A 21,802-nucleotide genomic window follows, 5' to 3' on the forward strand; every position below is an offset into this window, starting at 1 on the left:
TCAGCGTTTAACTCAGTGAAACGCCGACGTTCAGATGAGCCAACCTGTCTTTCCAAAGACCAAGATGATTATTGTCTTTTTTTTTTTTTTCTTTTACCCGCTGCTAGTTGACCGCATCTCCGTGGCTGCACTGTTATTTTTACTTAGCCAAACCACAGTATTGACCAGCTGCAGCTTTCATCCACGCCGCAGAACTTGACAGACTAATTTGCACCTTATCCGACGGGCAATGTGGCGATCGCCGTTCTCCAGGCCAAGCCTGCGGTTAGAGCAGCATGCCGACACCTCGCTCAGCTCCAACGTAATCATCACGGCTCGACGTAACAGCCACAGAAACAGACTCTGTGGTTTTTAATTAAAAGCGTACTGATGTTCTCGTGTCATCTCATAGTAGAACCTCTGTCTTTAGAGCTTCGTCTTTCCACCTTCTGGTGCCATTCCAGCTATGAATCTTGTTTGGTGTGTAGATTTGCAAAAATAGTTCAGATTTGATTTGATGTTGAACTAAAACTTCAAGTCCTGCCACATTATAATTGGATTTACTGCCATCGTAATATCAGCGTGTGCAAAGAGTCGGGTTTATTTGCATAGCACATTTTATCAGCAAGGCACCTTTTACACCATAAAAGCAATTATGAAACGAACAATAAACATTACTTTTACAAAATCACCAAGCAAATACATCAAATATATTGGCTAATGTTCCAGTTGTTATTAATCAAAGGCAAATTTGAACAGGTGTGTTTTTAGCTTTGATTTAGAGGAAGTCAGTGTTTCAACAGATTTTTTTTCCATATTAGAGAAACATAGAAACTATACGCCTCCACCAAAAAACGCTTGAAAGTGTCACACACTCGCACTTTAAATGCCAACCATATATTTGGTCAGTTGGACGGACTTTAGCTGCGCTTGTTGCCTGAATGTGGATGCATTATTTTTCATTGGCTTACAGGAAGCGGTGAAGAAACTGAGGTTGTAACCGGTTGTTTCTGGCAGAGCTTTTGTTCTGTTTTCGCACAACATTGTCGTTGACGGTCATCGTTGCTGAGAATTCGATCTTGTTTCCTTTGAGACCGCGTGCGAGTCGATCCGAGTTTACAAGACGTTGGACGTCAGCCCAGTTCATTAGGCTGGATTGAATCCTGTTTATGAGAGAGAACAGAGTACAGTATGTGGTGGAACACCTCTAATACAGTCCACCGATTAAATCACCTGGATTTTTCAACAAAATTGCTGGACAAAGTCAAACCGTCGACATCGTTGCTTACGAAGCAGCACAGCGAATGACCAATGTCCTTTATTTGCGCACAAAGCTTTCTATTCCGCTGGACTGTTGATGCAAACACAAGCATGCGACTCGGGGAAGTATTTACCCGACACCCATCACTCTCACAGTGTCACAAACTTCGGGGACCCCGGTGCATTAGAGGGACGGCCCAGGCTCTCCACCAGGGGCCACAGGCCGGCCACCGATCGATGGCAGTGATCAGAGAGGGAAATTACACATAACTTATTCAATGGCCCACAGGTACAACAACGACGTGAAGCACATAAAGATCCTGACCAAGGAGGGCTGCTACTACATTGCAGAGAACAAGAAGTTCAGGAGCATATTAGTGAGTCTTTTCCTTCTGTCCACTTTGTTTTTCTGTTTCTTATTAATGTTGCCATACTGTTCATGTAATGAAGTGTCAACGACTGGTTTTAGTCTAACAATGTGCACCAAGTTAGCTCTAATTAGAGATGTGGAAACAGACCTTTTCTTTTTTTAATGGTAGACTCTGGATTTTCTAAAGTAAAAGGGTAAATTACTTCTGTTTACACTGATGTAAATGCGACTGTGTGCTTCTTCTGCATACAGGAGCTGATCGAGTACTACAAACACCACTCGCTTAGAGAAGGCTTCAAGAGTCTGGACACCACCCTGCAGTTCCCCTACCGCGAACCGGAGAACGCGGCTGTGCACCGCTTCAACAGATCAGGCAGCAACAGTGAGTACAACACACAAATGACCCAGTGTGATACTCTTTGCATTAACCCTACTACCACCGTTACACAGTATTATGACGTTAACATGAAAGTTATTTTAAAAAAGGGTGTAACAAGATCCAGCTGCTACAAACTAGTTTCACCATCAGTTCAGCCGTAACGCCCAGCTGACTGACGGTTCACGTGTGGGAATATTATTTTATGTTTTATTTTCATTCGTCTTTTTTAAGACAGTAGAATAGCTCATTATCAGAAATGGTATCCTACCAAAAACCTGCTGGTTTTTGGTAGGATGTTTTGTTGTGCCAACAGCAGAGGTGGGTAGAGTACCCGAAAATTGCACTCGTGTATCTTCAGCTTATTTTTACTCAAGATATACCTGATATACCTAAAAAACTTGTTTCATGTATAGGTTTGTCTTCGTATCTCCACATCTTTAACTTATGATTAGAAAATTACAAAAACACACTATTTCACTGATCATTGTGACATTTGACGCTTTATCGTGATTCTCATTAAAACTGGAACGGACCATGTTATGTTTATATTCATATATTTTCTTGTGGGAAAGAATAAACACCAAGGATACCTTTAATCGCCTGGCACCAAAGCCAGGTGACGAAGGTGGGGGGGAAAAAAGAAGTTAAAACACTTACCCAGGCGAAAGCGCTGCCTCCTAAACGCGCTGCCTTAATTCAGATGGGAACGCCTTGGCGGCTTTTAAAGAGCTGCACAGTGATTCGCCGTTACCGGCAGCTCAGCCTCCTGTGATGTTAATCGGTTTTGACTCGCTGTCAGACGGCGGTGGGAGAATTCCCCGAGCATGGTATTAGATTTGATAACACTCCCTGGCTGATTACTGAAGATCAAATCAATTAGAGTTCCATGGGAACAGGATAATCTCAATAAATTAACATTCATAACCGGACTCGAAGTGTTAATATCTAATCCATAATCATTTGATATGTGCAACTACTTAAATCTATCATATTGTTTAGTCTTTGTGTATCTTGACTGTGCTTTGCAGTGGTATTTATACCCCTTGAGCTTTTTCACATTTTGTCACATTGCAGCCACAGACGTCAGTGTATTTTATTAGAAGTTGATGTGAGAGACCAATGCAGCATAGAGTTGTGTATATTTGTATATAGCTCCTCTGTTGGGCCAAGTCTCTCCCGGCTCTAGTCAGCCATAAACTAACGATGTTTTCACATCTGATCAGTTCCAGTTCAATTGCGACGTCTGCTACATTTTCAGCTGCTGCGGTTCAATGTCACGTTGTTTCAAATGAGCCAAACTAATTGAAATACCTGTTCACCTCGTTGCCTGTGGGGGCACTACACCAAGAACCACTGAAGGAGACGACAAGAAAACCACAAAAGAAGACACTGAGCGTAACGTCTTCACACAATGCAGGGGCATCAGACATTAGCAACTGCAAGATTTCTCTGTTGTCTTCAGCAAAAGACTGCCGACCATTTCTGCCGCTTGCGCTAGACATGCACACACATTGTGCTTCCATTTACCCAGAATGCCCTACGCTACAGTGACTTTTGGAGTGACTTGGCATTCATATATGCATTTGAAACATGCCAGAGCTCACTTCAACCGAACCGAGACTTAGACCTGAGTTGGCTTCAGAGTTCGTTTGTGCATTCACACCTCTTCAAACGAACCGGACTTTCTAAACAGACGAACCGGAGTTTGCTGAAACTGGACTAAACATGGCTGGTGTGAATGCACCGTAAAACTTTCACCCCTCACTGGGTGCTCTGGATTTTATTTAACGGCATCCAACTAAAGCGAGCTGAGCACCAGTGGACGCCCCTCTTTTTTAAAAAATATATTATTAGTTTTAACTGTCCACTTCACCACTAGCATAGCTGAATCATCCACTACTTTCTGCTGATCCCGTTAAAGTACAGTGAAGTGTTTGAACGTCGCAAAGTAACACAATGTGAATAAGCTCTGAGCTCCTGGGTATTTATTTATTTTTTTATTTTTTTTGCAAGACTCTGTATAAAGCACTGACAGGGGTGTTTGTAAAGTTCATGAACCGTCTGATGTTTCTACAAACACAGTTTTACTCCGTCAAGCAGCCCAGAGACTGTCAGCATCACTGAAGGTTGTTGTGTTCTGTCAGCGGCTGAGCTGATGATTTCAGGAGCTGGATTTCCTTTTTCCTTTCCACCTTCACAAGAAAGAAACGCTTGTTCCTTTCGCGAACGAACCCAGCATCGCCTCCGAACAAAAGCGAGCACTTCAGACGCTTCAAACTGTACCGACGCACAAAAAAAATGCTGTTGATTATTTATGCATTCAGCCGCCGCAACTCTGCGTCTGTGTCATTACTGCGGCTAACCCCGATTTTCTCTGAGCATCCGGCTTTTATTTATCCGAGCTGAATGAAAGGAGACACCGTCGCTGATGTGGAAGTTTACAGGTGTAGCTGGCGTGTGAGCTTGAACGCAGCATTTTAATGAGATCATGTTTAGAGGCGAATGCATCCTCAGACTTTCACCTCAGGAGTGATTATAAGACGAAATAAAAAAGGAGGTTCTCGTGGCGCGGAAACGCGAGGAGCGACGTTTTCGGGACGCTTTTCCGTTTCAATCGCTTTTATTTTCTGTCTCATTAGCTTGGATGAATGTTTCTGGGTTGGGGAAAAAAAGGGAAGAATTGCTACCAGTTAACCGACGAACAGGAAGCAGCTTGCCTTATCAAAGCCTGCTGTTTCCATGTTCACGGCGCACAAGCTGAGAAACGCCATCAAACCCGTTGTGTGAGCCGCTCATCAGTGGGTAATGAAAAATCTGACATCACAACGAGCATTAAATAAGATCCCATCTGAAGCCCACGTGCCGCTGCGCGCTCGCCGCCGGTCGCGTTCAGGGGCGCGTCGGAAATGCGAACAGATTGCGCGAGGCTGCTGGGTTTCTCCGTTCCCGCGGTTCAATCTCGGCTTCAAAGCTTCAAGTCGAGGCCGCTCCGGTCCAAATTTGTTTTGTTTTGTTCTGCCGAAGTCCTCCGTCTTTACAAGGCGAGCCCTTCCTCCCCCTCCCTTCTCCACTCCTGGAGCGCAGAATTCATTTCCTCGCTTTCACATTTAAATGACTTCTGTTTATGATTGCCGTCATTCCCAGAGCGCCGCTGGAGTGCTTCCTAATTAACGCTCGTGCTTTCTCCCGCGCTCTTTGGACGGCTTTCGTCGTGTGACAGCTGATTGATAACACGACACCGCCAGTGTTAACTTAGAACATAAACAAACAGGACGCCATGGAGCGGCTTCAGCTCGCAGTCTGTGTGGGCACTCTTGGCTCATGATTGGATTCTTACACTCATCTTCACTTTCCCTCTCTCTCTCCCACGAAATGATGCGCTGCGTGCGTGTGTGTGTGTGTGTGTGTGTGTGTGTGTGTGTGTGTGTGTGTGTGTGTGTACTGATTCTCAGCAGTCACACAAATCAGATTGTTCAAAAATAAAGCATGTGAAATTCACCCGGCGTCTCGGCGGCTGTGCGATCCCTCTTCATATCGCTCGCACCCCGAAACCATCAGCGCTTGCTGAGCTGTCTCTAAGCGCCTTGATTAGAATTCATTTTAAAAACCACTAGAGCCCTGCTCTCCTTACAGCATATCAATAACTTGGGCCGGTTAACTCTCCTATTGCATTGTTCAAAGTGGAACATTTTTCACAAAGTTGGGGCATTTACTTGCCGCACTGGGAATTACAGTTTCACGTAGGCAAAGCTTGGCTGTATAGACTTTAGCTAGGTACATGGGCGGAGCTTCAGGGGTTTGTGGGAGGGCCATGGACCTCATGGTTGCTAAATACTTTACAAGACCGACTGAGTTTAGTGATGTAACAGGTATAAAATGTTGTGCTACATGATTGGCTTTATTTTCACTCTTATATTTAACTTTATGACACACAAAATTACAAGCAAATTACAAACGTGCCGCTGTGTTGTCCACTTGCTGCATACCTGGTTCAACGCGTCAACAATAAACCTACCTTCAGCAGTTTGCTAGCTGCTCCAGACTCTTGATAAAATGATCAGATCGCTCTCTGTGGTGCTGAACTGCTTTGGATTTGTTGTTTCATCACTAGTGACCAGTAGCCTGATGTTTCTATTTTGCTGCTAAATTGTTGAATAAATAATATCTGCTTTTAATTTGCTTTTTAAATTTTATACAGCCATCAGATTAGGCCAAAGTTCTTTTGTACCCAGTTAGCCTTCAAGTGTTAAATGAACACCTGATCGTTTATGTGACTTCTGCAGACGCTGACATCAGCATGGGGCACGTCTGTACTGAAGCAAAAGTTTTTGTTTCGAGATTGTATTGTAGTCTTGGATAACTTCTGTGATTGGCCAACTTCGTTTTTGACAACAAGCATCTCATCAGATCTTTTATTGAAGGAAAAATAAACCCAGAGGGGGTCAAGAGAAGCAGATCTCGCTTGTGCGTCAGATTCAAGGGCATACCAGAGACTCAATGCAAAAGTTCTGGCTCACAACTTTTGTATGTAAAAAAAAAAAAAAAAAAAATAATAATAATTTGTAATTATCATGTTATATCCCACCCCAAATTATCAGGAAGTTCATGTGGTTTGTAATTTGTTTTTCTGCTAGAGAAAATTGAGTTGCTGTAACAAGACTACATGATGCAGGAAGGCAATAAAGTTGTTGAAGATTATGCTCCTGAAATTGGTTACCTGTATGTACATTACTCTCCATCAGCTCCTTTGTCAATGGAAATTATATTTAATGAGTTTGTCTTTAACCAACTTGAAGTTTCTATAGATTTTTATCAAGTTTTTTTTCACCAATTGTGTAGTACTTCAATCACAAATGCGTTAAAATTCTTTGATTTAAATGAGAAACGTTGTTCCTAACCAAGATACAGGTGTATTTCTTTGACTCAAAATTGGTCCGATTGAACATTTCTAACTGACTTCCAAGTCCGGTATTTTGTAATCCTGTGGCATTTCAAGAACGATTATAGTCTAACAATGGTTCCCGTGACCTTTAAAAGAGAAGCGGACCCACAGATTGACGGGCATTGTACAATAAATCGGGTATAAAAGCCGGATGAACTGCAGCAACAAGGGCTCAGGGGGGATCAGCCTTTGAACTTCATTTTACCCCTTCAGCCCCCGATGTTCTGGATCTGTGTATTCGGGAACTAAACCTACCTGCACTACTTTTCCTTGAGGTTTTCAATTATAACACCTTCCGGATGTCTTCTGGTGGGCGTTGAGGACAATTTGATTTCACTCCGCTTATGGGCTTAAGGGCTGAAATCAGGCAAAACGACGAGGAATCACCAGCACACTTACAGAACAGCACAACGTTAAGCATTTGGGTTCCTATTTGAGTTGAACAGTCGATGACTGGCTGAAGTCTGTGCATGGGATAAAAAGAGAGTAAATACGGCGAAGGGCATGCACTAGTTTCTACCAAACATGCATTTGAAATAGAAAAATCCAGGTTTGGAGTGTTTTGAAAACATGTTTCATTTATCTCCTTTGCTTCTCTTTCCTTCTGCCACCCTCTTACTTCCCCCTTTCCCGCATCTCTGCGACCCCCCCATCCCCTCCTCACCTCCTGCCTGGCCCCGCCCCACCCCGCCATAGCTCCATTGCTCTGCGGCCTCTCTCTCGTAACTCCTGCCGGCTACAGCTTTGTGCCTCCTTCCTCTGCTCCCTTCTGGTCAGGTACAGGTATAGCTTCACTCCATTTCTCTCTCTCTCTCTCTTCTCCTCCTCTCAACGCCGCCGAAGGCTGCTTAGCATGCTGTCCCGCAGCCCGGCGCCTTCGCATCATCGCACGAACCTCGGCTTTTGCACCCTTTCATCTGGCCTCCCGTTGCAGCGCTTCGACTCTCGCGTCGTCGCGCGTGCACACCCGTCGCCCTACGTGTTTTGTTTGACTACTGCATGTACAGTATGTGAGGTTCATGTGTTTTGTTTTTGCATGTTATACTGCTTTTGAAAAAAAAAAAGGAAAAAGACCTGGCATGTGAGGCATTTTATTCATTTATTTTTTTAGCTTTTATGTAGCTGTGTCTGATGTGTGTGTGTGTGCGCCTGTGGGTCCGTCCGTCAAAGAAAAGGTGGAAGTGTCCAAGTTCGCAGAGCCTCTCTATATTAGATATTCTATCCCCACGGCCAGGTTGTAGAGGTCTGACATCCCATTTCAACCTGTCAGCTTAGCCCGGGCAGAGCGGGCGGTCTGGACAACAGGAGAGGCGGCAGGGTGGGATGGAGCTTTGGTAACTGGCTCTACCTGCTCCACATCTGTCTCGCACTGTTTTCTCCTCAACAGGAGACATTTATTCTCTATCTCTTACACACACACACACACACACACACATGCGTCAAGACACCGGAGCTGGTCTTCGTCTGTGAAAACTAGTTGGAACTCAGATAGTGTTTTCTTAAAGAGGTTTTCAAGTCCGATATCAAGTATTGGTATGTATCTAAGAATAATATCTAACAGATTAGTATAAAGAACTAAATACGGATCAAATGTATTTATTTAGTCAATCAAATTTTCTTCAGTGAGTCCTGCAGCAAAGTGCTTTCTGTTGATTCAGGGATAAAAATGAAGCAAGGAGATAAAATATTAGTAGAAACATAAAAATGGCAAAATGCTACATTTTACTAAAATTCTAAATAAATGTGTCTGATCACCTAAAGCTTGTTCTACCTTTTGGCACTTTTCTTTTTTTTTTTAATTCTAAATTATAGAAATGCTTCTGTTATCTTCCTCAATTGTCAAAAGTTGTGACATAATTTGATTAGCTCTTTTTTTTCACAAATGTACTTGGATTGTTCCATCTATTTTCATGAGATGTTCTGCTGCTGCAATGAAACATTAATGAAAATACTTATTTTAAAGCAATTAACACGTTTTATAGGGGTGGGCAGTAAAGGGGGAAAAGTTTTTCTTAAACCTTTTCAGTTCTTTGAACTCATCTAAAGCTCGTCTCCACTCCTGCGTCCACATCAGTCGGACTGTCTGTACGTGTTTGTTTGTTCATACCTGTTGTGGAAATGTCGGCACGTTTGAACATTTTCTGAAATGTGTTTTTCTTTTATTTTTTTCTTTCCGTTTTTCGCCCCAAGTGCTGACGCCCAAAGTGATCGGCGTGGCCATAGCGCGGTACGACTTCAGCTCCAGAGACACCCGGGAGCTGTCGCTGCAGGAGGGCGACGTGGTGAAGATCTACACCAAGTCCGGAGCCAACGGCTGGTGGCGGGGCGAAGTCAACGGCCGGGTGAGTGTCGCTCCTCAAATCAGAGGAGAAGAAAGTTGGACTGTGGGAGCAGCTTCATGCTTTTTATTTTTCTTTTAATTTTCTGGATCCAGCCCCCAAATGCTAACACTGTAGCTTTGAATTGGATTCCTTAAAGAAGTTTAAATGTTTCTAAAATTCACCGTAGAGTTCCCTGTTAATGAACTCTTTACTCTTGTATTGATTTGAGAAGATATTTTGGTGAATATTTTACTCCGCAAGGACCCAGAAAACATTCCTGTCCACTTTTCATGGCTCGTTCTTCAGTGTGTTGTTGTTTACGCCTAAATCCGTAAAAGCCAATCCCGGCAGAGCTCTCCACACACATTACCGAGAGACGTCGGGGTCAGAATGCAGGAAACCCCCCGCAGTGTGCGCCGACTCTCTGCATTTCAGCAAGGAGAGTCTGGAAGTGTTGCTGTGTTTGCGTTTCGATCCTCTGCTCAGCCAGATGTTGAGTGTTTACAGTGAAGGGAAGCTAAAGAGAGCCGTTTGTCCCAGGGAAGGCAGTGGAAACCAGCTGGTGTAACTCACTGTGACAAACATCTCTCTATTTTAGAAGCTTTTCTGTAAATTATAAGATTAGAATGTGATAAAAACAACAATATGTTGATAATTAGTTGTTTTTACTTGATAATGTCACCTGTAGGCACAGATAGACACTAGGTGGTGCTAGAGCACCTGCCCTGTTTCTTCTGGACAAAAGAGTGCCCTTCTGAAATCTTTATTTTTTTTCATAGTGCAGCATATGACCTGTAATTAATTTCACAGTACTAAGGCAGAACTTGCTGTAAATGCAATAATTTATACTTATTTATACTCTATACTTTTCACACTTGGTGTCATTGCAGCTCTACGTTGTGTTGCATCAAAGAAAATTTCTGCAAAATGCGTGTGAGTTTATAGTTGTGACATTAAATGTGAGAAAAATGAATACTTTTGGAAGCTACTGTATGTATAAAAAAAAAGTTTTCATTAAATAACCGTGTTACCTTTTTTAGCTCACGTAGCACTAAGGAAGCTCGCTGGGAATTTCACAGCAAGAAAAGGGAGACGGGGAAAAAAATTACAGGATCTCAGAATGAAATTGTAGCTTCTCATCTTGGGAAAGCAATTTTCAGAACAATATTCCGTATCTTTCAGTGGCGGCATTGCTAATCTTGCTCTCCAAAATCGACTTTTGATCTTTGGATTTTTGCGGTTGTGATTCATCTGCAGCTTAAGCAGCTTCACTTCACTACTGCCGAGTTGGAGTTTTAAATTAAAACACCGGCGGGGAGGTGACAGTAATCAGCCTGTTGGTTCGTGTTAAAAGCCGAATGAAAGGACGAGGGTTCTCAATCCGTCACTTATTCTCCTTCCTTTCTCCCTCAGGTCGGTTGGTTTCCGTCTACGTACGTGGAGGAGGGCGAGGAGTGAGCCGACCGACCAGCTGGATTGGGAAAAAAAGAGAAAGAGAAGACTGAGCAGCGCGGCCGCTCGACTCTCCTACACGACGCCCTGCTGCCTCAAACCGCCCCAGCGGCCTTCGGCTGAGAGAAAGGGCTACAGTGGGCCGCGGTCCCAAACAAGCCCCATCATTTCTGCTCGACTCGGTGCAGCGGAGCAGCCTGACCGTCGAGGGGAAATGAGCTCGGCTGATGCTCCCTCTCTCCAACCCTTCATCCGTCGCTTCGTTTCTTCCCCACCGGCCTGCCGCCATCTGCCCATCTCAGCTCCCACTTTCTCCCACAAGCAAAGACTTGGATGCCATCAACTACTGGCTCTCTAAGGAGTCCCTCTATGTGAAGTTTTTCTTTTTTCTTTTTTTGTTTGGATTTTATTTCACTCTGGATGGATTCCAGCCGGTTGTGACCTTGCTCGTGTGTTTGTACTACAAACGCAGGCCGTTATTGACGACTCGGATTCATTCGCACCTCCCTCCTTCCTCCATCAGATTGCGATCGCAGCATCGTCGAGCTCTTACTGGAGGAATGGCGGGGAGCGGGCGGGGGTGGTGGCGACGGCGTCGGATAGCGTCACCGCACAGCTGCCAGCGATTGATCGCCGTTGTTCCCATTTTCCTTCGCTCTTTATCTCCGAGCCGAGCCTCTCGTGTTGTTCGTCGTCCCGGCCGTGAACGATCCTCCCGCTCTTATCGGTGGCGGCTTCTGTCAACAGGAGCCCGTCCGCCGGGGGTTTATCTTATTGTGGGCATTAGCTGCCTGTCAGGAGGAGACAGCCGAGCCCGCACTTACGAATGGTTTCTTCAGCTTCGACCTCGCCGGGGGCGATGGCTGACTCGCTGTTCGCTGGCTGCCAAAGGTCTTCATACCCCTTGAACTGCTCCACATTTTTGAGACGTCTCAGACAAAGTTAGAAACTTGTTTTGCCCCAGTTTCTCTGACACTCCTCAATAAAAATGCAGGTCCACTAACTTGGAGTTGGTTCCACTAAATCAAATTTAAGACTTTTGAAGACCAAATACAAATTTAAGGTCTGTATCTTCACAGAAATGTAAAAAATAGTAATTCTACATTATATTACCAGTGAATCACATTATATTATTCATATTTTATATAGTAATACTGCTGAGGTTTGGGTTTTTTTGCACAGAATGAATGTAGCATCGTGTGTGTGGCCAACAGAAGTGAGCCGGTGGCAAAGATGGATGTAGGCGATAAATTTACACTCGAACCTGATAGACATAAAAAATCTAGCTAGCTAGCTGAGCCAAATTAGCAGCTAGTAGCTGTAGCCTCAACCGCTTGGAGTCACAGAACACAATGCAGACGTCTGAGTGCGACTCAAACTGAAAAGTTGGACAAAAAATAAACTGCATACAATACACATTTTTAAAAATAGTTTTATTTTATTGCCAACTTACATTTTTTCCAACGAGTTTAAAACATTTTAAGGCCTTAATTTCAAAAAGTCTTACCGCTGAGGCTTTTTAAGGATGCGTGGAAATCCTGTTTTAGAGTTTTATGTTCAACTTTACATGTGGAATAGTTGAATGGGTGTGAATACCTTTGCACATTTATCCTATGTTGTCCTGATTTATCTTCAACACGAAATCCTTTTCTAAGCAAAACTTGTACTTTTCTTCCATTTTTTTATATCATTTATAATCCTCTCTGGAGGTCAAGCGCTAGGCGACCAATCATGAGCCGGTCTAATTTCTGTTCAGGCAACCAGAACACTATGTTGAATTTTTATTTTTTTAATTTTTATTGTTTTTACTCTGCTTTACTACTTCTTTTCCTGACATATTTGGATCTTTGCGTTCTGCCTCCCTAGCAGCCCACCACACCAGAGGCTGTACTTGTAGACGTAGGAAAGTGCATTTGAAGATGAAGTTGCAGAGCTGAGATTGAAATTTAACCGAGATCAAGGCAGCTGTCACATTTGAAAATCAGCCCCGAGGCGATTCCTTCACTCCTCATCTCCCACCCATCCCCCCACCCCACTGTCACATCTTCATTGTGTCGACGCCAACTCGCATTGTGCCACGGTGTCGGTTAATGGTTTCCATTGTGACTGTTTTGTGGACTTAATGGGTCCATTACGTGTGAAAGTCACGAATAACACCCTGCCACATCTGACACTCGCCACTTTTATCTTTTTTTTTTTTCTTTTTTTTTTTTGTTCGTCAAGAACGAGTCACATTAATGAGTCCTATTTTTTTTTCTTCTTCTTTTTTTAATGGCTTTCAAATCAACAATGTCAATAATTGACCACCAGATGGAAGCATCCTAAACGCAGCTCTAAAAGTCTGGAGATGACGTCATATGATTAGGAGGAGGAGGAAACTGGTTTGAATTTCTCAGTAAATCATATTTCTGTTTTGGCTTAAAATTTTAATTTATGAATTTCTGCTATGTTGAATATTAACCCTGAAAATCTTCCTCCAATAATATCGCCAGGAAAACAGAGACCTTCCTTATATAGATAGATCACACCTTCCTTTTGAAAAAAATAAATAAATAAAAATGGAGCCGGTTCTCTAATCACAGACTCCAGTAATCCACTCCCGCTCTTCCTCCTCCTCCTCTTCCTCGGCCTATTTGACCTCTGACAGCAGGGCCATATAAAGCTGCAGGTCTTCCTCTGCCCCTCTCCTTTTTTTTTCTTTTTGGAGCGCAGGAGGGATTGGTAGGAGGCTCAAGGGTATCTGTGATCTAATCATTACACCATCTCCTCACCTCGGCGACCCCGCCGCATTCGTCTCTGTCTCTGTCTTCCCCTCCCTTGTTTCCCCGCCCGTGTCTCGTCCAATCGCTTGCGGAGATGCTTCCCTGCGCAAAGCGTTGACCGGTTTTAATTTGACCTCAGATGAACTTTATGCCAATTTTATCGGAGATGATTTCTGCATGTGCAGAAAGAACTTCAGAGTGACCATGCAGACTCCCGTCATTTCTTTTCACCTTCAGGTCCGTCGTGATGGACGTTTGCATTCAGATGTGTCGTGTGTGTGTGTGTGTGTGTGTGTGTTGTGTGTGTTTTGTTATGCCAGTAAAGCCAAAGATGTATGCTGTATCTGCCGTCTCTCGTAACCACGGTACCCAACCACTGAGGCCTGACTCTAAAACGGTGCAATCCTGACTGTAGCAGAACCCTGTATTGTTGCTGTATTATACTGTAAATGATGTACATAGAGCGGAATAAAGATATACACTGCTTCTTCTAATGTCTTGATGTATCGGTTTTCTTCTTTGTTGTGAATTGGATGAAACGGTGTGTTTAATTTAGTTCGGAAGTGACTTTTAGACCTGGTGGTATGTTGAAGGTGTACAGACAGTTCATGGGGAAAAATCTTTTTTTTTTTAAGTGCATTCAGAAAAACCCTATAACAACAGACAGAAATATATTCTACATTTAATCTCCAGCTTTCATTTCATTCTTAATCCATATTTTAACGTGATGTTGATCCACCACTTTCAGCTGTAACAAAGTTGGAAAACGTTCCAATGGGTTTAGTGGTCGGTTTGTGGGAATTTTAAGCCATTCTTCCGAAAGTCCATATCTGAGATCAGACACTCATGTTGGACGAGAAGGCCTGGCTTGTAGTCGCCGCTGTAAGTCATCCCAATATTTTTCTGTCACCATGAGATCATTAAAAATATTGAATAAATATTAAATATTCTTTAATTTTTTTTTAGAAAAGATGAGACGAAAACTGTGAAGGGAGCCTGAAAAGTCACCATAGGAGGTTTAGAAAATTAGCTTTCTTAAGATCTGTTTTGAAAGAGCAAAATGTCAAATTCTCCTGAGACACAGTGGCGTTTTAGGTCGCAGTTACTGCAGTTTGGCACAGAAACAACACAATACATCTTAGCCACAGACAAAGAGCAGCATCGTGCACTTGGATGACTTTTGCTAACTGTAACTTAGTGGATGAACTTAAGAACCATGGAAATGGGCATCTCAAAAATTTTCAGCTTTATTTAATTTCTGCCTCATTTTTGTGTCCCATCCTGGTAGCTCAAGTAAAGAAGTTAGTGAGTCGGGTTGCCTTGCAGAGTTATATTTTATTTTATTTTTGACAAACTAGATTTTCACACAGACTTGTAAAGGTTTTGCATACCCTGTGTCAATGTTTCATCCAGAAATACTAGAAACATGCTTTTATTTCGTAATGAAAAAGGTTTGGTGCAGATTTGCCTCTTTAGAACAAACGTGAGAAAATCCGAGTACAACAATATTAACCGCATTTAATTAACAAAATCTTCCTTTACAGGACAAGCAAATCCCCTGCTTGTTTAAGGTCTGCAGTCATTAGGAAATTCTTGTTCTATTAAATAAATCTTTTTTCTTAAATAAATAAATTTAAGAAGAAATTATTTCTTTAGACGTAACTGCAATAGAAGTTCATGGATAATTTTTAATTAACGAACATTTTTAAAGAAACCTTTGAGACTCTGAAAACTCCAAGGCTAATCCATATTACGCTTCTGTTCATTCATGGGAAGCAGCTTAAGTTTCACACAAAACATGCAGGTAAGTCATAAAGAAATGAAACAAAAAGCCTCTCAGCTTCATTGTGGTCGCTCCATCGCTGCAGGGCGCCTCGACCCCATTAGGACCCGGACTGGGACTGAAGCGACAGCGTTGCGCGCCTACTCCCCCCACAGGACTTTAAATAACCCCCAGCCAGCAGGGGGGCTGTTTCTCACCAGCTGATTGGCTAATAAGTGTGAACGAATGTGGGGATACACTTGTGCGCCTTGTTGCCGCGGCCTCGTCGATAATGAGCCAAGTAAACCTGACTTCTAAAAATAGTGGGTTAATTAAAGTAAAGGTGGAAAAGCAGGGAGAGCGCGTGTTGAAGTCACAGTCAGTGGCACAAGGCGGTGAACATATTGCTTGCAGTGTTACTCTGCAAAACCGATCCGAGTCAGGTCCGGCTGCGTTTGTGCCCATGTGTGGGTTGCCGTCTCCCCCGGCCATCTGCTGAACCAGCTTACCTGCCGCCGGAGCCTCGGAGATCGACCGAGGCCGAGGTGGGGTGCTGGTCCAAGGGCCCACCAGGTGTGCCTCGCCTCGGCCCGGTCAGAGGGAATCACACCAGCGCGCCTCCAGCTGAGCCGCGGACCGCCGGCCTGACAGATGGGCTGGATGACATCAGCCTTCTTCACTTTTTTTTTTTTTGGCTCAACTTTTCTTGGCCTCCACTCAGTCGCTTCTGATATGAGATTCTGCGGACGAGCAGAGATTCGCTGCAGACGACAGAAGGAGACGCTCTGATGATATGAAAGCAGGTGTGGAAGGTGCTGTGGCTCTGATCTCCCGGGTTCCAACAATCAAAGCTCGTGTTTCGGGTTCCTCGGAGTGCGCGTTTTTCCGCCGACGGAAATTTGGTGGTGTGGACTTAACTGATTCATGAACGCCGCTGGCAGCCATGACAGTTTGCCAGCTCATGAGAAACGCTCAAACTCAGATCCAGAGAGTGATTTCAGCCTAGTGAGGATGTCAAATAAACTAATAACATATTCCTTAAATGCACGAGCGGGTATTTTAGTCATCAAGAACCTGAGTGAAGGTCCGAAAACAAATTGCCTTCATGGTGCAGCAGGATATTTCATACCTGTTTATTGTGTTGCATCAAACATTTTTGTGTATTTTATTCAGACTTTGTGTGATAAACCAACACAAAGTGGCCTATAATTGTGAAAACACAGTTTCTTCCACATTTCTGGGTTGCACCAAATGCAAAAATTTCTGACATTTGGTGAAGTTGGAGTTAAAATTTCCCCTCCCTGCTGCTTTACTGATTACTGCCTTCCTTGCCTGATTAGTAGTTAAGATTCACTGACTTACATTTCAGATGTTTTCTATAAAACATGTTATAAACCATACATAATTTCCCTCATATTCTTGCTAGGACAGAAAATCCCAATGAAGTTTACTGAGGATTGCGACTGGACGGTCATGCTTTTACAACGTACTGTTGCAGGTTCTTAATGGTTTCAAAGACCAACTGTCTTAAATTTGATCAATTTTGTCCTGCAGATGTCAGACTTGCCCTCAAAGCAAGCAAGAGCCTTAGTCTTTTTAACAAGACAACTGGACTATGAATGTACCAGCAACCTGTCCAGGGTTGCCGCCTCTCGGCCTGCGACCCTGAAAGGATGGATGGGCATATTGAGGGTCCTCCTGTGTCTTTTTTGGTGGATGAAGGCACACGATTGAAATGGCAAGAAAACAGGAACTTAGATTACCACGCTGAAAACAGACATTTTTAGATGCCTGGTACATAAATGGTGGTATTAAAAAAAACTCTGTAGTCATCAGGTTTGTTATTAGACATGTAAACTGACTGAACTTTTTAAAAGACAGTAGCAGCTGCCTACTTTTCCAATTGTTTCCAATTTGAAAAAAAAAATAATCAAAAATACTTTATTGATCCCAAAGGGATATTAGATATTTGTGTAACTTATATAAATTTAAACTCTTCAAAAAGTTATTGTAGATAGTGATGGATGTGGGCAGGAAACCAGAACAATGGTAATGCTAACTACTACCTGCAACACATGCTAACAAGAAGCTAATAACAGCTTACGTCTCCTCATTCTGTTTCTCAAACATCAACTAAAGACAGTTGTACAGTACTGTGTGTGTGTGTGTGTGTGTGTGTGTGTGTGTGTGTGTGTGTGTGCGTGCAGCTCGGCTGTGTTTGTAGCAGTTCTCATTAAGTTTTAAGCAAGTCAGCCATATTGGATTTTCTGGAGATCAGTGAGAATCCTGGGATTTCTTAAACCTTTCAGCAAAATGATGTTCATTCACTTTTGAAAGCAAAGAAAAAATAATAATAATTGATGTCACTACTGTTTAAAAATCAGTATGGTGGTACTGTATTTATAGAGGTCATATTTAGCTCTCTTGAGACTTTTAGAAGGATTTATCTCATTTCTGTCTTGATTTGGCCAAATGTTCTGGACCAGTACGCTGCTGAAGAACCCACCATGACGACCCGTTTTCAGCTTAGTGGCAGAGACCACCAACTTCCTGTTTGAAATGTATCCTGCTGTTTCAAAGAGTCCTTGACTGGAATAGAAACTGACCCACCAGTCTTATCAATCTTAAACCCATTTGGTTGGAGTTTTCGAGATTTTTCGGGTGAGATTAAGCCAATGCGTTCAAATATTTAAACTCACCGTCAGTGTAACTCTTTTGCTTTGCTTTTCCTGAACTTCTTTCAGTTGTTGCCCTCTTTTTCATCTTTCCTTTCTGTTTATTTTTTCTGAATCCATCATAAAAACCGGTCAGGTTTCTACTCCTTCAGCTCTGAACTCCATCCATCATCGCCTCCACCCGTTTGTGTTTTCGCCGGCCGGGTTTATTCCTGATTTTTTCGGCTGGCCGCCAAGGAGCCGCGTCGTCGTCGGCAGCCGGACCAGCCGCTGTGTGTAAATATCAAGCGGCGCCCTCTCCTGGAGACAATCAGCACCGCATAAACAACGGGGTTGTGCCTGCCGAGTCCGCTAACAATTTTCATCGAAAAGGAGAAAAAAAAAGAAAAGACTCTTTCTCACTTTGCTGTTTTTGAGGCAGACATCTTGCCACCAGGCCTTTGTAGTCATTGTGTCCGTTAATTCTCGTCGTCCGTTCGGGCCCTGACACCGCAAAAGCCGGCAAACAAAAGTCGACGGAATCACCCCATCTGGCAAAAAGGCAAGAAATTGACTTTTGCTTATATCTTTTTTTTTAATGCAGTTTTCTGCCAAAGCCTTATTTTTCATTCACACACACAAGCAATAAAACAGAGGCTACAACGCGTGCCCTCCATCTACACACACACACACGCACACACACACACAGGCAGCAGATGGACACGCCGCCATCGCCTTCGATGATAATAATTAGCATTAGAAAGCAGTTTTTAAAAAAATGCACTATTTAAATTGGCTGGCTCTGGCGTTTACATCCCACAGTACATTTGCAGTACTTAACACGTCCGGTTCAACAGAATAAGCACTTTAAGGTGTTGTTGTTTGAAGTCCTGGAAGCGCGCGAGTCCGAACGCAGCGAAGCTCGCGGCGCTGAACACGAGCCTCTTTGTGCCTTTATGAAGCTAAAGCTCACAGGATGTACATGCAGCACATAAATCCCGAGGTGTGATCTCACCTTGGATAATGCGGTGCAAGAATAGAGATAATTTAAAAAAAATGCAGGAAAAGTAGGAGTTTGTGCGTGTATTACACCTGTGACCTAATCTTGCTGTTTTTTGTTGTTGTTTTTTTTAAAGCAAGATACTTTTTTCTGGAAATAATTAAATGTGTAATAATAAGGTAATAATACATTGACTCCCTCAACGAAATCAACTAAATATAATCCGCTGTTTAAATCAGCTGCATGTATATAACAGTAATTCAGAAACTGTGTTAATATTTGTGGCAATATGGTAATAATTGTGACCCGATGCCATGGATTGCATTATTTAATTTGAACTGTTGGATGTGTAAAATATAAGGTTTTGAGAACATCCAAATCATCTCCAAATGTTACAATTGGAAAAAGCAGAAATGCTATTAAAAAAAATTCTGTCGGAAAAGGAAGAATGTATATTTTTGGTCGAAACCTGCAATCTTATTATGTTTTTATTGAATTTATAAACATTTACATGTGAAAATTTAGAACATTTATGTATAAGGATACTTAATGTCAATTCTAACAATACTTAAAAGTTCAAGAAACATAACCAAGCAAATAAATAATAAAAAAGTACAATTTAAAGCCTTTTTATAAATATTACAGCATATGCTCTTTCTGGTGGAAATTCAAAACATTACCCAGGTGTGGCCATCCAAATGAGTCTGAAAGAAATAAATAAAACTCCCAAAATATATTATGTTCAACAGACTGATACTGCTGACATCAGAGGTGGGGACTTGAGTCACATGACTTGGACCCAAGTCATTAAAATCAAGACTTGAGACTTTTTTTTTAGCTCAAGTGGCCTTTATTTGATAGTTAATTGACAGGAAAGTGGGTAATGAGAGAAGGAGGAAGATATGCCGCAAAGGTCGTGATTCGAACCTGTGACAGCTGCGCCGAGGACTAAGGCCTCCATATGTGGGTTGTGCTTAACCCCTGCACCACCACAGCACATCCAAGACTTGAGACTCGACTTGAAAAAATGCTCGGACTCGGACTTCACTTTGACTTTCACACCATTGACTTGGACTTGACTTGAAGCTGTTTACTTGAAAAGACTTGATCATTCACTCAAGTCAAAAATTTAAAACACATTATTTATAAAGTGGCCACATTAATTGATTTCACTCATTCCGTATTAACAGGCGCAGACCGTCCCTCTGTTTTTCCACACTCCGTATGTGTGTAGCTGCAGCACAACCAATCAAATTAACAGGATTTTAAAATAACAGGAGGGGAAAAAAAACAGAAACGAAAAAATGCTCAAAGCAGATATGCTCCTGTGAGTAATTTTGTTTGGGTGGGGGTACATCAAACATGAAATATCCAACTAAAAATGGAGTAAAAGTAGTAAATGAGTTGAATCAACCTTAAAAGTTAAAAGTTAAGTTTGCTTTAAATTGGAGTAACAGAATTACAAAATGCTGAAATAAACCAAAGCAATTGGGTGGAAATCCTTTCCTTGATTTTTTTTATTATTTTTTTATGTTAATCCAAAGAGTTATTTGTTTTGAGTGTAACACAGGCAACCCTCCTGACCCAAGGCCAAATAAGCAGAACTTAATTTAGGAACCGTCCTGTTCAGAACATCAACAAGTAAGATTAGTTACCATAGCGACACAGATGATATACAACTCTGCATTATCAGGTAACTCCAAACACACCCATGCCTTGAAAAGATGCTTGGAGCACATCATTACGTATCGTAACTTTCTTTAGCTGAACAGAAACAAAACTGAATTTATCATCTTTGGATCTAAAGAGACTCGATGCAACTTCAGTTTACACACCGTTATCGTCACAGAGCTTATGTTTTACTTGTAAGTGTTCTGAGGGCGACAGCAGAGCGAGTTAGTACCAAATTACTTTATGTAGCAAATTACTTTGTTTTTGCCTCCATTCTTCATTCTGCAGTTTGGTTGAAAATATAATACTGCAATTTACAAAAGTATGGTCTTCCCCCGTGGCTTCAGGTCATCCTCCCAATGTTCAAGAGAAGAGAAGGTGGATATACGAGAAGATCACAATAGTTTGGATTGATGCGAAACAGATCTTATACCCACATGTGAGTCATATACCTTATTTATTGTTTAGATTTCCCCTTTGAACCATAATAAATGGAACATTGACCAACATATTTGATATGTATTGATTTTAATGCACAATAAAATGTAATGTTTGTTACTGGTCTCTCAACTGGTGTTTTTTAAATCATTTTTTATTTTTGTGTTTTTATGATGTAAAGCACTTTGAACTTCCTCGTAGCAGAAACGTGGAACTTGATTGATTTATTCAGTAGGTTTTTGTTTGTTTGTTTGTTTCAACAGATATTTAACAGAACTGTTAAATATCTGTTGAAACAAAATACATTTTTCTAAATCAATGGCTCTTTGACATTATTTAAAGTTTATGCGTCAGAAACCTTCTAAACCTGTGTAGCATTTGAGGAAAAAGTCAAGAAATGGAGCGGAAGCTAATCCGCTATTAAGCTAACTTTTGGGTCCATGCTGCTCTAAAACTCTAGAACTTTTAGATTTGTTTCCATTTTTAAAGTTTCCAAATGAATCCCTGCACTTATGTTCCAGAGGCAGCAAAGAAACATACAGAGAGCTAGAAAACATTGTTCCCCTCACTATAAATCTGATCTGGCCCCAGGGAGCCCCGAGGACACAAACTATACGTAACGTTTCTGTGGCGCTCTCTAACACTCACACAACCTGGGAATCATTTTCAAACAAAGGAGGAAATAAATTTTAAACCTTTTTACCTTCTGCAGACGTACACGTTAAAGGGAGATAGTGAGTGGTGTTTTAGTCATATTTCATCACAGCGGAGGTAATTCTACATGAGGGAAAATTCCCTCTTTGCCTTTTTGT

General features: G+C 42.2%; 1 protein-coding gene across 7 annotated transcripts in view; it reads left to right on the plus strand.

The window, feature by feature from the left end:
* vav3 (vav guanine nucleotide exchange factor 3) overlaps nt 1-13,959 on the plus strand; it is a 104,902-nt gene extending 90,943 nt beyond the window's left edge. For 5 of the 7 annotated variants that reach the window (XM_016678905.1, XM_016678909.1, XM_016678908.1 and 2 more), the window contains 5 exons: nt 1,529-1,616; nt 1,862-1,991; nt 7,627-7,713; nt 9,121-9,272; nt 10,665-13,959. In XM_016678905.1, the coding sequence (XP_016534391.1) occupies nt 1,529-1,616; nt 1,862-1,991; nt 7,627-7,713; nt 9,121-9,272; nt 10,665-10,709 (502 nt within the window). In that variant the 3' untranslated portion in view covers nt 10,710-13,959. The remainder of the gene's footprint in view (nt 1-1,528; nt 1,617-1,861; nt 1,992-7,626; nt 7,714-9,120; nt 9,273-10,664) is intronic. The other 2 variants (XM_007566589.2, XM_007566590.2) reach the window with 2 other exon arrangements.
* The last annotated feature ends 7,843 nt before the right edge of the window (nt 13,960-21,802 follow it).

This window comes from Poecilia formosa, unplaced genomic scaffold (assembly GCF_000485575.1).
Source record: "Poecilia formosa unplaced genomic scaffold, Poecilia_formosa-5.1.2 Scaffold193, whole genome shotgun sequence".
Lineage (NCBI taxonomy): Eukaryota > Metazoa > Chordata > Actinopteri > Cyprinodontiformes > Poeciliidae > Poecilia > Poecilia formosa.